Here is a 14,875-nt window from a genome sequence, read left to right on the forward strand (position 1 = left end):
ATTTCAGAGAATCAATTTAAAAAATTGGGTGCTACTGATCAATTGCAACTGTAATCTGATAAATCAAAACAAGGAAACTAAAGAAAAATATGAACAGATTTTAACTTCTTAGAAATTTGTTTTATTATACAAATTGATTTATTTACATTTGCAACAAAAAATAAACTATGTATGATTGTACAGTATAAAAATTTATCGAGAAAATATTGTCTTTATAATGACTGGAGCAATATTAGGTGAATTTTAATTTATCAACTGATCGCTTAGAATTAACAATAAAAACAATAACAACAACAAAAACAGCCACAGAGCTGAGCCCAAATTTTGTAGGTTGCAGCCGTCGGGAACTCATGTATAAAAAAATCTGTGGAATCAGCCCATCAGAGTTTGCATACAAACTTCATGATCAATTTGAGCCATACGCATCCTGGATAAAGCGAATAACAAAATTTGGGCACAGATCAAAGGCTATTATTTTAGAATCATTGGCAACAGAGCAGTTTTGGTTATTGGTCAGTTATTCATCTGTTACTCATACGTTTTAAGCTTTCGTTACATAACAAAACTAAAAAGCATCGATGACCTGAAATTGAGGAGAATTCTGGAAGAAGGGCTCCATGTAACATGGAGTCGTTCGGTATTTCGGTCCAGCTCATCAGGTGAAGCAGGCAACAATGATCTCAGGTGCGATGCTGTTTGTGCAAATAACAAAATCCAGGAGCCCACCTGGACTATTATAAGCCTTCCTTCTGCAAATTTTACCGCTGGTATATGAGAGGGCTGGAAATGCTTACGATGATCTCTTAGCTTTAACAATCCATGGCTCATCGATTACATTAATTGAACATCACAAAAACCAAAAATATTTAATTATTATGAAGAGCCACATCATGAAATGCTCGCTTTGTCAAAAGTTTTGGAAATTCAAGAGACAAAATGTGATAGTTCACATCTGTTCTTAAATGACAAAACACAAGATAAGTATGGGGAACAGATGAGTAAATGGTACAGTAATGGATAAAAACTAATCTACAGCAATGGTTTAATGCATCAGTCACAAAAAATGTATTTTTCTTAGGGATAGGTCATTAATTACACACATCTAATCGGAAGCATGAACAATAACCGTGAATTTTTGTGACTCATTCAACTACATAAGTGATTCATGTGAATGAAGCAAGACCAAAAGTCAAGTTAAGGCAATTTCAAGGCAAGGACTTGAACCACTTCAGTGAAGGTTAAAACGTGAAAAATGAAGTGATAACAGGAAATTCAGGTAATTTTTCCTGAAACATAACAACTGCAAAATATCTATTTCATGACTTCTAAATTAACTATCAAAGCCAGTCAGTGATCACTGTGGTCACCCTAAACCACCATAAAATGAGCAAAAAAGTGCACAAAATATTTGTTCGGCAAAATTTTCAGGAAAATGTCAGATGAGGACACAGTGTTGCTGCCCAATTGCAGTCAAGGAATCCACCAAATGGACACTGCTCAGTTTAAATAAGAGTATGAAACAAGGATAAAGACCAGTGATGCCATCGTCCAAACCCACAGCAGACCTGTCACCATCTGACAACTATTTCCGTGAAATCACCTATGAACTCACATTAAAAATGAATAGCTATTCAAATGATAAACAGTTTTTATAATATATTTCTTCTTTTGGAAATGAACAAAAATTAATAAAAAATTCTTAAAAAACATTATTTTCATCATACCGGCAATGTTCTACTTCCTGTTTTATTTGTTTGGAACAAATGCAGACATTTTATAGATGCATTGCAATCATATTGTTTCATGAAGAGCTTGGTCTGACTAACATGAAAGGAAACAAATTCACATGATGAAAGAAAAAAAAGAAAAAAAATTAAATAATAGTAACAACTAACTAAACAGTAAGAAGCTCATCTATAGACAAACTGCCTACGGAGGATTCATTGTCAGTTGAAACAGGAGGTTGCTAATGGTTATTCAACAAAGTTTGTAGCTTGTGATATTTCACGCTACCGTTTCTTTTCTTCTTCACTTATAAACAAATCGAAACGCATATAAAATTTTTTAGTTCAATAATTTGATTTTCAATCTAAGTTTACAACTTAAAGTAATTTTTTTACATGAATACATGATTTTCTAACATTTTACATATTAATTACATTTTAAATAAAATATATATGCACTGTCAGTATTTTCATACTAATTTGTTTTGTTTTGAGAAAACCTTGGTATAAAAACAAGAAAAATTCAGAGATAATAGTGAAAATTAAATAAGCTGCCATTTCCCAGACAAATCAACTCCCTTTTCGAAAACGCTTTTTACTGCTCTCCTGTATTAACATGAGTGACATAGTTTTTATTTGTTAAATGAAATATTCTTGTACTTGAGCTTAAATTAATTTTTAGCAGAAAGAATGGAAATTAGAATAATCCATGTTTGAGGGAGAGCATTAGAAATAGTATCTTAGAAAAAGAAGATGGATCACTTCAAAAATGGCTGATTACAATTAGCGGTCACTGTATTGACTCAGTCTTCCCGCTTTTACGACAATTTCCTTGTGGATGCTTTAATGAACTTGAAGATTTGTTACAAAAATAACTCATGATAAATTTAGTTAAAAAAGAAATATCTTACAAACAAAGAAGTGAATGGAAAATTTGTTTCTGAATTTATCTTTTAATCAGAAATAACGATTAGTTTTGTGCAGGACGTAATAGTTAAAACGAGTTAACTCCCTTCATTTTAATTAACAGTGATGATATTTGCTTATGAGAAAGAATACTACTTAGTTGACAGGAACAGGAACCAATGCCATCGTGATGCTCATAAATAGAGAACAATACAGAGACAAACATTCCTATTTACCAATGTTGCGTTGAAAATATAATTAATTCAAGAAGGCTTTTCAAACCTCTTTAAAAAAAAGATGTCTCTTTATGTTTTTACACATGATGGCAAACATTTTCCTCCAACTTGACTTAGTCCCACCGATTAAATGTTAAACTTTTTGATTACTTTGGCATATAATAAGGATGAACTTCTGTTTTCAAAGTCTAGAACATAATACTTTCTTAAAGCTATGCTTAATCGTCCATGTGATGAATATGCTTACTATATAATTTTGAGTATAGGAGACAGAATCTGAAGATTATTGAAAGAGGGTGTTTTCAATAAAAAAAATTAATGAAACATTGCTAAAATATGTGACTATTCTGGTCACATAAAAATTAGAAACTTGAATGAGCAATTAATCTTAAAAAGAATGAGAATGAACATGTTGGGAAAAACTTTCAATTTTTCATCTTAAAATTTTCTGCATTTCTAGTATAAAATTTTGAATGATGTTTGCGACTGCGTCCTTATAAACATAAAAATTTTTGGTTCCTATGGATAATTTTCTCTGGGTAATTTTAGAGAGAAAAAAAATTAGTTTACAAAACATTTCTCTGCAAAATGGGCTTTTGTGAGAGCATTGCTTGATCATTTTGTATCAAGCAGGACCAAAATAGGACACAAAATCTGTAAATATACGAGAGATAAGTTTGCATGTTTCTCAGTTGAACCAATATTTTTCTCAAGGGCCCCAGTGCCAAAATCCAAGTTTCAGGAAAAACTGTACGTTCAATCTTTTGAGCCCAAAAAATGTATGTTTCTGAAGAATATTCACTGCAAGTAGGCTTAAAAGATTAAAAGCTTGCTCAACAGCACACTTTGTTCGGTTTTTCTTGAAAGTTGGTTTTGGCCTTGAGCCTTTAGGAAAAGAATTGGTTCAATTGTGGAAGAAACAGCTGTCATGATATATCTTCATCAAGGGGAAAAATTCCCATCCCCACAAATGAATAGGTTACACTCAATGAAAGGAGGTGAACACTAAGCAACTCCAGTGTTACTCTTTTCCCCTTTCAGGAAGGCCTTTTATCTAGGCTGTGTGATTTAGGGATATTCAAACTCTTCTGGCTGGTAAGATTAAGTACATGCTAAAAATAATGGGAAGGGCATTTGATCAATGGTAAGAAAAAATACTATACAAAGAAGTTAAAAAGATTCAGGGAAGAAGTTACTATAATGGCAGGGTACTTAGCTCTTGCCTTGATGAGCGTGATGGTGGCCACTTGTTTTTTGGGCTTTCTTCTTGCGAGCGGCCAACATGTCATAGAACGGATTATGACTTATGCTTTGCCTGAAAAAAAAAAAAACCAGAATGAAAGATCTTGGTCATTGATTGAGTCATTGACTGGGTATTTTTGCAAAATGATGCAAAAATACACAGTGATGTTGCCTTTTGAGGGCACATGACTCAATAAGAAGATACAAGACTTGAATTCGTGTACAAAAGCAACTTTAATGCAGAGATAGAGGCAATGCGAAATAGGAAATCCTGCGTCAACTTAGAGGCTTTTAGGAAAACTTGGAATGTTTCCAAGACGTCTTTGATTTGGAGTTTTTCTTACAATTGAATTACTTTGTGCGAAAACCGGTTAGTTACATTAATCTCAGTCTTATGGTGTTAGTAATAATTTTCAAGAAACGATACAGCAAGGAAAAGTTTTCTATGACTCTGGTTACATTTTTATAAATCGTCACCTTCTGGCTAAAGTAACACGCGTGGCATTTGTGCTTATACACATGTTGCCAAACTTCTCAAACTTGTCCGTATTCTTATTGAAAAAATAATACAAAAAATCATCAGAAAATGTTGTCATCAACATTCATCCTTGAAATTTTCATGAAAGTATATGCGACAGTTTTAAAAGAAAAATTGATAAAGTATTATTGAGATGTCCTGCAACACAGTGTCTGAGCATAAATGGCATTAGTGATACTTTGGCCAGGAGAAGACAAAATGTGGATCCAAAAATTAATTATTTCTAAGCCACGATATAATATAGAACTGCAATTAAAATTGCTCTGTTCAAATGTAAAATTTGACACTTGTGCATAACTGTTAGCCATAAATGTTAAGAAACCACTGTAATTGTCTGAGTAAATTGCTAAATTTTCATATGAAAAGTAAAGATGGGTGTTGAAAGTTTACAGCCTTTCAGAGGCCAAATTTATTTTTCTTCCATGAACATATGCGAAATTGATGAATTCAGACAGAGTATAGAATGACGGCACTTCTAAAAGTAATAATTGAAAGTGGAACACCAATTTTTATAAAGATTCAATGATGTTCGGTGGTTTGAGGCAAGGAGGACAAATAATCTCGTTCTCTATCAATGAAAAAAATGAATATGCTTTCAGAGAAATTATTAAAAGGTCAAAGACTACAAAAAAATGTACATTTTTTAAACTCAAAAATGAACTCACCTTAGACAGTGAATCCATTCATCCTTCTCTTCAGACGTAGCAGCTGACATGCGGTATACCGTGTGTTTCCCTGCAAGAGAGGAACGATAATAGGCTTGAAATATATTTTAGATAAAAGAATCAATCATGTTTGGCAGATATTTAGGAAAAGGAAGTAGAAACCTTGCCAAAGGACTCGTTTCTAGGAACAGTGAGGCAGAACCCTTGCTATGGAAAAACACCATATGAGGCATTCAAATGTAGCCAAATTTTTTCCTACAAGATAACCATTTTGAAAGAAAGTTATACATACTTTTCTCTAAAAGTTTTGGACACCGCAAATTAAATCGTGACTAAAATTCTCAGAAAAATTGGGGGGAAAATATCCAAAACTTCCCCAAAAAATTCGCATTTTGTTGAAGTAAATACGGCAACGCCTGAAAGTTCAGATGGCGTTCTTCCTTAACACGGCAAAATAAGTATTCTGAAGCTACAGTTGTTTCAAAATCAACACCGAGAGACCCTTGTTATTGCAACTCTTCACTAGAGTAGAAAAGAATTATACATCATCTCTCAGTCAAAAAAAAAAGCCCATAAAATAATCATTTTGCTTATGATAGAAAAGATAATATTTTTCTTTCTGAAAATTCAGGTGCAACCTGTATTTAGAGTCGTACAGAAAGAGGAAATGAAAGGAGTATTTTTAAGTTCTTAAATCTGTCACATGAAACATGCAGGAAATTAATTACCTTCGACCACTTTGCCTTCGCTGTCCGTTTTGCAGGCTTTGATGAAATCTGAGCCTGTGGCGAAAAGCTCGAAGCAGTGTGGTTTGTGCCTGTCGCTGGCTTCTCGCACTTGGATGTTTTCTAGAGGAATAATACCACGAGGCTCCTTGTCAGTCGTGTACTCGAAGTAGTACAAACAGTTGTCATTTAGGATGAACCAACGTCTCTTCCAGCTCTTGTATCTACCACCTACAAAAGATAAGACACGCTTTAAGACCTAGAATTTTCATGGCTGATAATCTAAGTGTGCAAAAACACATGTTTGGATGACAGGGGGATTAGAGGATTATTTCACTGCACAAGTTTTGCCACAGGATTAAGAAGGCTAAAAAATGAATTTAAACTCGCTTCACAAGTAAAATTCTGGTCCAGACATGTTACAAGATGGTTGGCTGCTGTTATTACTGGAATGCTGATGGAACATTTAGGTGACATCAGCTACTGCTACTAACATCAGCTACTAAAAAGTCAATACAATGGAAGATAAAAGATTGAAAAATGTGGGATTTTTTAACTTGCAAAGCTTTATTAATAGAGGAATCGCTGCAAGCACAATGTAAAATTGAAGGGTTGAGAAAATTAACTTGGATTCTGTCAAAAAGGTTGTAAGACCACTTTTCTTGGGTTCCTCTTGGGACAAAACAATCAATATGACCAGTGCCCCCTTGCAAAATTTATTCAGCTCCTTAACGCTGGCGTTTTCCTGGCTTTACAAGTAATGAACACATCGAGCATTGTCTTGGCAGTGAGTAGTCAAAAAATGTGTAAAAAAGAGAGGAATGGACCTGTTAAGCAAATAAAACCTACCTTGTTTCCACAACCAGCCTTCTTTGTCTGGGTTGAAGAAAGTGTGCATGAGGTCATTTCCATCATCCTCTGGTATTTTGAAAGGCTCTGTCTTGATGCTTTCATACAAACTCTGTGGTAAAAATATGATGATGTAGTAAAAATTAATTTAGAATTTACGAGGAGATTGCCCTAGATGTTCAGAATAGAAGAGTAAGAAGAGGAGAAGCGAGTAAGGAAATCTGTATGGAGCAAAAGGCAATGAGTCAGTTTCGCTGGTCACAGAATCGTGTTTTGATGATTGATTCTTGTAGATTAGCTAGAAATAATAAGATCCGTTCAAACCGCAACTCTCTACGTCTAGTATTAACCGAGATACCGCCCTTTGAAAAGTCAGGTTTTTGACATCATCCACCGCAGTAGTGACACCCTTGGTTATTTCCTCTTTTGTTCGATCAGTGATGCAAAGGGTGCAAAGCAAAACTTCAATGACATTAGACACAAACAAACTGTGGTGAACTGACTGACCGCTTAATTTCTCCGCATAGAGTGCGTTATCTCCTCATAAGAGGATCCTTGAAGCGCAAATCCGTCTGTTTCTTGAGTTTGTTGTTGTTTAATGTCATTAGAGTTTCGTGTTACCCTCTGCATCACTCATCGAACAAAAGAGGAAATAACCAAGGGTGTCACTACCGCGGTGGATGACCTAAAAAAACCCGACTTTTCAAAGGGCGATATCTCCGTTAATACTGGACGTAAAAAGTTGCAGTTTGGACAGATCTTATAATTTTTAGCTAATCTACAAGAATCAATCATCAAACACACGATTCTGTGACCAATTTGCATGAGATTCTAGCATTACTAATTTGATATTTTTGGGGAATGGAGATTCAGCTGAGCATCTAAGATGGTACGTTAAATTTGGTGGCGGTGTTACTTGTTTCAAAAGTCTTCATTTGACGATAGAATTGGGAAAAGCAAACCTCTTTCAAAAAGGCTTCAAAAAATTACAATTAGAATACAAAACACATTCCCTTGGGGGATACATATTTTTGAGAATCTTGTAATTGTCCACTTTGACAACAACATACACTCTAGGAATAAAGAAAACACTATGGGCAAAATTTTATGGAAAATTGGTGAAAACTCCGGTAAACGAGTTCAACGTTGGAGATTTTACTTGAGGGACACAGTAGATGGCAAACCCTTTGAATTTATTAAATTGTTTTCCTCTAATGCCAACTTTACCGAGTTTGAAACTTTTTTTAATCAATTCCATAAATTTTAAATTTACTTCCTACTTTCGACTTAATCATTTTTCCCATTAAAACCAGCAGAGATTAAAATCATTATTTTAAAATGGGTGTATACTGCTGACGACTTAGTAAACTTACAGACATATCAGTGCTAATATAAAGGATAACTTACGACGAGAAGTTCTCGGGGAAGATCTCCTCCATTGTTGATTCCTCGATTCATTGAAATAAACTGTTCAACTGATGGTTTGTCCTTCACACTTGGATTGTGTAAACTTGTATTCAGCATGATTATTGCAAATGATAGTACATAGCATGTATCTATTCAAAACAAAGAAAATACATGGATGTTTAGATGTAAAACAGCTTAAATTAACCAACAGTTTTTACAGACTTTGGTGGCATTCCGTGATTTTCGTCGCAACATTAAGCCTGGTGTCTCCCTGAATTTCAGAAGAGAAATTTTCCGATTTTTTCAGACTTTCTTCCATCAAAATTATGATGTGCCATTTTCTGACCTATCCACTTAACACTCTTTGAGGAAAGAAAAAATAATGTATAACAGAAAATTCACAACAAAGCTGCTTTTAATTTCAAAGATCTCTCTGTTTCCCTTTCTTAATATTAAATTTTCTAACATCTTTCCTTTAATATGAGCAATTAAACAAAATTAATTTTATTAATGTTTTATATTTCGACCTTAGTGAGAGGGTCTAAAGGACTATAATATGCAAAAAGATTAAAGTTGCTACTCTAAGGGGTTGCAGAATCTTCCAAGCTTTCATGTTCTCACACGCCCACCAGTCAGCTTTCCACATTTTACTCATCAGTTTTCCACAAAATTTCAAAAAAGAGGGCCTTCTTTCTCTTCTTTGCTTTGATTTTCGACTTTTGACTCTTAAAGATGAAGGTGCGTGATCAAGCATTTTCTGCACCCCTGCTACCCTACAGCAGATTAAACATCATCTTTCTGTGGAGAAAATAAGTTAGGGTTGCAAACAGCAACAGATGTGAATTGCAGCAAAACACTTACCAGTGTTAGTGAATATATTTGGATTTAGCTGACAGTATCGTTGGGCAAAGCATTCCATCATCCTATCAATTTTTTGAGCTTCACCTGGTAGTCGGAAACTCCACAGAAATTGCCTAAAAAGAAAAACACATCTTAATAACATCGCCTATTGGAAAATGATAAGGAACAGGATGATTGAGAAACAATGTTTTACTGGCAATCATAAGAATTACATGAGGAATGATATTTGACGTCCCATACTTACCTCTATGTTACAAACCCTTCCTCACTACAAGAAACAAATACACCTAAAAAAATAACACCTATAGATAGGCAGTTGCCTCTTGCTATGGCCAATCTGAGGGGATGAAAAACTGACTTTTGTGCCTGGAAAAAAAATGCCGAAATTTTCAAACACTGTGACTGGGCAGTCAAAGTTTTAAAACACCATTGTGATGCTAAAAGGTGGATGGAGGGCATCCAAAAAGGGATAGAGATGCCAGCTTCTGGAAATCCTTCACCTTAATAGATTCCAAGCAATTGGACATTGCAAGTCACCCTAGTGCAATGTAAAAGCGACTAATACATACATTGTAACGCAAAAATGTGTGCTTGCTTTAGCTTGAAGGTTCGGCTGAAACCTGCAAATTTGAATACGAAAGCCAGAAAAGTGTTTTAAAAACGTTCAGACAACATTCAAGTGACTGTGCCTAGACAATAGAATAAAATTTTGATGAAAAATGAAGGACAATGGAAATTTATTAAAAACTTGTTGATATTAAGGGTGGGAAAAGTTGCTAGCTACTAAACTTAACACAATTAAATTTGGGATAAAGAGGAGACTGAGATGACTGACCTCAAAGCTTGAACAAGAATTAAGTCCGTGAAGTCATGGAGCTCAACAAAAGACTTTAGGACACGCTCATTAAATTCATTTCTTTCACCCAAGTAATCTCCAATGGCCGTTTTGTTGAGTCCTTCTCCTTTATACAGGAATGCAGCCACGTCTTCTTGCGTTGGTTCCAGCAGCCCATGCTCCACCAAGTATTCAATACCTTTCTTCGGGTCCATGTTGAACTTTTTCCGTCCAATAGACATCTGTTTAGTTCTTGTTTGGTTTTTACTGTAAAAAGTATGATTGAAATGTGTTATTGATTTTAATTATTGGGATACAGATAACTTTGGAAGATGTGATCTCTGCATGCTTGACAAAAAATTCAAGTACTTTCAAAAAAGGCACCCCACCCGAATTGATCTTTGAAAACGCAACAACCTCTCACGTAACTGTGAGTTTAGTTCACATACTTTTTCTTATAGCGATTTTGTCTTCATCTGCATGAATTTTGGGGACAAATACATTGCCAGTTCTTGGGAATGAATTACAATTGAATGATAAAAAAAATTGAGAATAAATGAGGCATTTTTTAATACCTGCTGATAAAAGACAATCTTGATGAATGGGTCAGATAAGCTGGTCATGAAATCGTGTTTTGATGGTTCAAGCTCACAGATTAGCATAAAATAATGAGATCTCTTCAAAAGTCAAGTTTCTAAGTCCAATAATGACAAAAACGCGGCGAATGATACCACCCATTTATAGATAATGTCATGAACCAAGTTTTTCAATGGGCAATACCTCCATTAATATGAGACATAAAAATTTGATGTTACAACAGATTTTAGTAATTTTTGCTGATCTACAAGATTCTGTGACTGGCCTAGCTGATCTGCAGGCCGATTATTGAAAGTTTAAAGCAGCCCAATAAGACATCGAATTTCGATATATTGCATGGTTAAGATAGGGCTATGTCTTGCCGTGTCAGGCCAACATAGTTTCAATAATCGGGCTGCTGACCCATCGGGTAATGGCTTCTCCGGGTTGATGAAGAAGAAGAGAAATCGCAGCTTTTTTACTTAAATTTTCTGATGATAATGGTATATTTGCATTTGTTTACATTAGCCCTGAGTGAATCTTTTACAAGAATCAAAGAAAAAAGAAACAAATTTTCATACCTGAACCAACTAATCCGTTTATTGGTAATAATTAAAGTTGCAGTAACCACATTCATCAATTGTTGATAAATTTCCTGTGCTAATAGAGCTTTGCAATACAGAAAATTAAGGGCATTTGTCTACACGTATGTGATGAACAAGGCCAATTTAAGATGGTGAAAAAATTAAGTTTTTTTCTTCTTTTTTTTTTGAGAAAGGAGGTATTTACCTGTCATCTGCAGCATCCATGTTCTCCATTTCTGACATGACTTCTCCCAATTCATCTTTCAATTGCTACATAAAGGACAAATAATAGAAATTAAAAATGGGCAATAACATACTAAATAAATCATTGCAGGATCAAACTTACTGCTGCTCCCTACATTTAAAAATCTCAATAGCATTCTTTTTCAAATTAAAGCTAATTTACTTCAAATGCTACAATTTTCAGGATTATTAGACTTAGGAAACAGATAATTAATCTTCATTATTGTTCCTGCGACTTGAGTGAGGTTATGAATTTCATAATAACAATTATATTAGTTATTGCCTGAGGCTGGTTGTTGGGTATCGACTAAGGGAGGATGGGACTTTGACTGAAAACCCAGGATTACCCTCTCGAGGATATTTGAAGTGAACAAAAAAAAAAGACATGCAGCAAATAAGTCTGAAATTTAGATCAACTATTGCCAAACATGGCGTTCAAATATAAATACCTATAGCTTTGAATCTTTGTCGCATCTTTGCCACTTGAGCAACATTATCAAAAATTGCCATGGCTCTTCAAAATTAGGCTTGTTGGCTGAGGGTTCCTATTATTTTGAGATGAAAATAGAACACTGGACATGAGGGAACATTAAAATAAAAGCCCCTGCAGCCTACTCAGAACGTTCTAGAGAATTTCTGACTCCAGCGGGCTGATTTTTACTTTAAGGCAGTCCGATAAGACATTGAAATGCAATATATTGCTTGGTTAAGATAGGGCTGTGTCTTGTCGTGTCCAGCCGATATAGTTTCAATGATTGGGCCACGGATGCCTGGCTAGAACTGAGGAAAGAAAAAAGAGACAAAAGTCACATCAGTCTAGATGCATCAATCATCAGTTGGCCCATTGGTTAGCATGTAAATATCTGATGAATGGTGCCATTTTCGGATGCGACATTGGTCTCTTCTTTTCTTTCCCCAGTTCTAGTTATAGACTGTTACTCCTGAAGTTTGATGGGTTCCAATGAGTTGATTGTCCAGCCAGAAATTTACTTTATGAGCGTTTTCTTTTATTGATCGGCGGTACGACCGCTCACCAAACTGCGTTCTTTAACTCACTGATTGGTGTTGACATCATGACCGGTGGATTTGCGCCCACAAATTTACCGCTCGGAGTTACTTTCAATCTACTGGTGGACAATCTATCTCTCCTTCAGCCTAATCTCAGGCCAAAAATAAACAAACAAACTAACAAATGAGAAAATGTGGCTATTTCGCGCTCCTCGCCGCTGCTGAATCTGATGAATCTGCATTGTCATTGTTGTCTATGTATTGAATTATGTAATATTCAGGTTTTATTAGTGTTATTTTTCTCGTACTTTAATTATGGCAGAAAAGGAGATGATGATGGTACATTGAGTACATATTTACGCTATTGCAGTATCATTGAGGTAAAGGTTTGAAGAGAGGAAGAAATCCATTTGTTTACATTGGTGGAAAGTGCGTACTTAAACTCCCGACTGATCGCGGGCAATTTCGTAACAAAATGGCGACCGGTGGATTTCCACTTGTGGTTCTGCCGATCAAAAAAAGAAAACGCCTGTAGAGACTATCCACCTGACAAAATGTGTGCTAAGACATTGCCTTGATGGTGTTCGGGGACAATTTTTGCACTGATTTTCCATACAGGTGATGAGCTAGGACACTGGAGTCAAAGTAAAAGCTTGAGACGACAATACAAACCTGAATCTCAAGCAGCAACTCTGCTTTCCTTCTCCTGATTTCAATTAGCATTTTCTGTTGATCAGGTGACAAATCTGAAATAGAAAAAGGATACGACTAGTTTACCTCTCATATTCTCAGTGAATGTAGTAACCAGTAGATGTAATACCATGCTTGAGAACTGACCGCAGAAATGAAAGAAGTTTGAAAATCTTGGAAAATATTAGGTTCAGCAGGTAGCTAGAGGCACCAAGCTATAATGTTCTTGTATCTGATACACACTATTTTTCCCCTACTCGTTTGGATGGGAATTGGTCCGCTAACTTCCTAAAACTATGCTCTAAGAGAACCTTCGACAAACAATCAAATTTTTAAGTTAATTTAGGTATATTCAGTCATGAAGGACGAAGAAGATAGGCATCTAATGATAATTTTATAGGCTAACTCCATGTAGACTAAGGTCCAAATAGACAAGCCAAATAATACTGCACCCAGTTGATTATATCCAATTTGCAGGCATGTGCATTATTGAGAGGAATACTGAGAGAATTAGGGGGAAACAAATTGAATAAAATTTGGTCTTGAGAATTAGCAGATGTCTGGCTTAGTTGAGCCTCTGGGCGGGTAAAAGTTCAAGAAGCGGACAATTTCAGCATTTCAATAAACAAACTATGCCTCCAATTCAGGTATGTTCCGTTAAGATGGAATACCCGTATTCTTACACTCTTCATTATACCCAAAAGATGTGTCAGTCAGAGTGCCAATTACATCCTGTTCCAGTGAACTCTAACCTTCATCTCCGATGAATGCAAAATGAAATAGAGTGAATATTTGCGGGTAAAATTTTCCTTACCGTTGATATTGAAATTCTCTGAATTGAGGTGATTATTCATGATGTCGTGGAGTCCAGGACCTCAACATCTATGCAGGAAACGCATGCGTGCAACTGTTGGACGCTCGGTGACAAGATTGGAGCTAACACTCATAAGAGATTTTACTTTAAAAAAAATTACAAGAAGTCATTCAGAATTATGAGCTAGCGAGATACGGAACAATATATTAATAGAACGACTGGAGAGTCGAAGTCTAGAACAGAAAGGCAGAATTATGAAAATCAATGGATTCTAGCACAGACACTGTCCACCAAGACTGAAGTGGACACACGGTCACGGATCGTCGAACCGAACTTCGGATCTCTCAACCGACTGCACTGACTTCACTAATGAACATTTTAATAATGATTGATTCACGAACGGTGCAATTTTGCGACATTCCAAACTGAATCTTCCAAAAATAACAGACAAAAGAATGGGCTTCCCCTTGGCTAATCACCATTCACCATTCAGCCATCATTGAAAGATTTGGTGTATGTAAATAAAGGATGACGTCATTATCCAGGGATACGTCACTATATGAAGACGTCGTCGATGATTCACTGATTTCAACACTGGCAGCGCTCTGTCGGCAAGTTTCAGAATTAAAAGTCTTGAATATCCGCGGCCAGATAAAATATCCGCGGTTGGTGAAAGATTTTCCTGACGGGCTCTCACCAGGCTCTCACTTACTTGCTGGGTGGAGAAATGGGTCTAAATTCGAAAAATTTAGTCGCAATAACATGAAATCTCCAGAAGAAATAAGAGTTCCAATACTGGTCGAAAATGGTGTGGAGCTAATTCAATTTTTCACATTAATATTACTAATTAGTATTAAATAACTTTTTAAGTGGATTGCATTTTGCAAAAAGGAACCAGAAGAATTGCGATGATGCTAAGATTATGCATTTTCATCCTTTGCAATTAAATGACTGAAACCATGACAAAATATG

General features: G+C 35.5%; 1 protein-coding gene across 1 annotated transcript; it reads right to left on the reverse strand.

Moving 5' to 3' along the window:
• Positions 1–98: 98 nt before the first annotated feature.
• step (cytohesin steppke) lies at positions 99–14,407 on the reverse strand. Its single transcript, XM_019043074.2, has 10 exons — positions 13,904–14,407; positions 13,072–13,145; positions 11,354–11,418; positions 9,989–10,255; positions 9,154–9,266; positions 8,293–8,441; positions 6,886–6,997; positions 6,040–6,267; positions 5,312–5,381; positions 99–4,181 (listed from the first exon to the last, which is right to left on the reverse strand). The coding sequence occupies exons 1-10, from the start codon at positions 13,941–13,943 to the stop codon at positions 4,079–4,081; spliced, it is 1,221 nt and encodes a 406-aa protein (XP_018898619.1). The 5' UTR covers positions 13,944–14,407; the 3' UTR covers positions 99–4,078.
• Positions 14,408–14,875: the final 468 nt, after the last annotated feature.

The sequence above is a fragment of the Bemisia tabaci genome, chromosome 4, assembly GCF_918797505.1.
Source record: "Bemisia tabaci chromosome 4, PGI_BMITA_v3".
NCBI lineage: Eukaryota > Metazoa > Arthropoda > Insecta > Hemiptera > Aleyrodidae > Bemisia > Bemisia tabaci.

Coding starts and splice junctions, on each gene's coding strand:
- step (XM_019043074.2), bottom strand. CDS start 13,943: ATGAATAATCACCTCAATTCAGAGAATTTCAATATCAACG. Junction 9,267..9,988: donor ATTCTTGTTCAAGCTTTGAG/GTCAGTCATCTC, acceptor TTTTCTTTTTAG/GCAATTTCTGTGGAGTTTCC. Junction 8,442..9,153: donor AAATATATTCACTAACACTG/GTAAGTGTTTTG, acceptor TGTTTTGAATAG/ATACATGCTATGTACTATCA.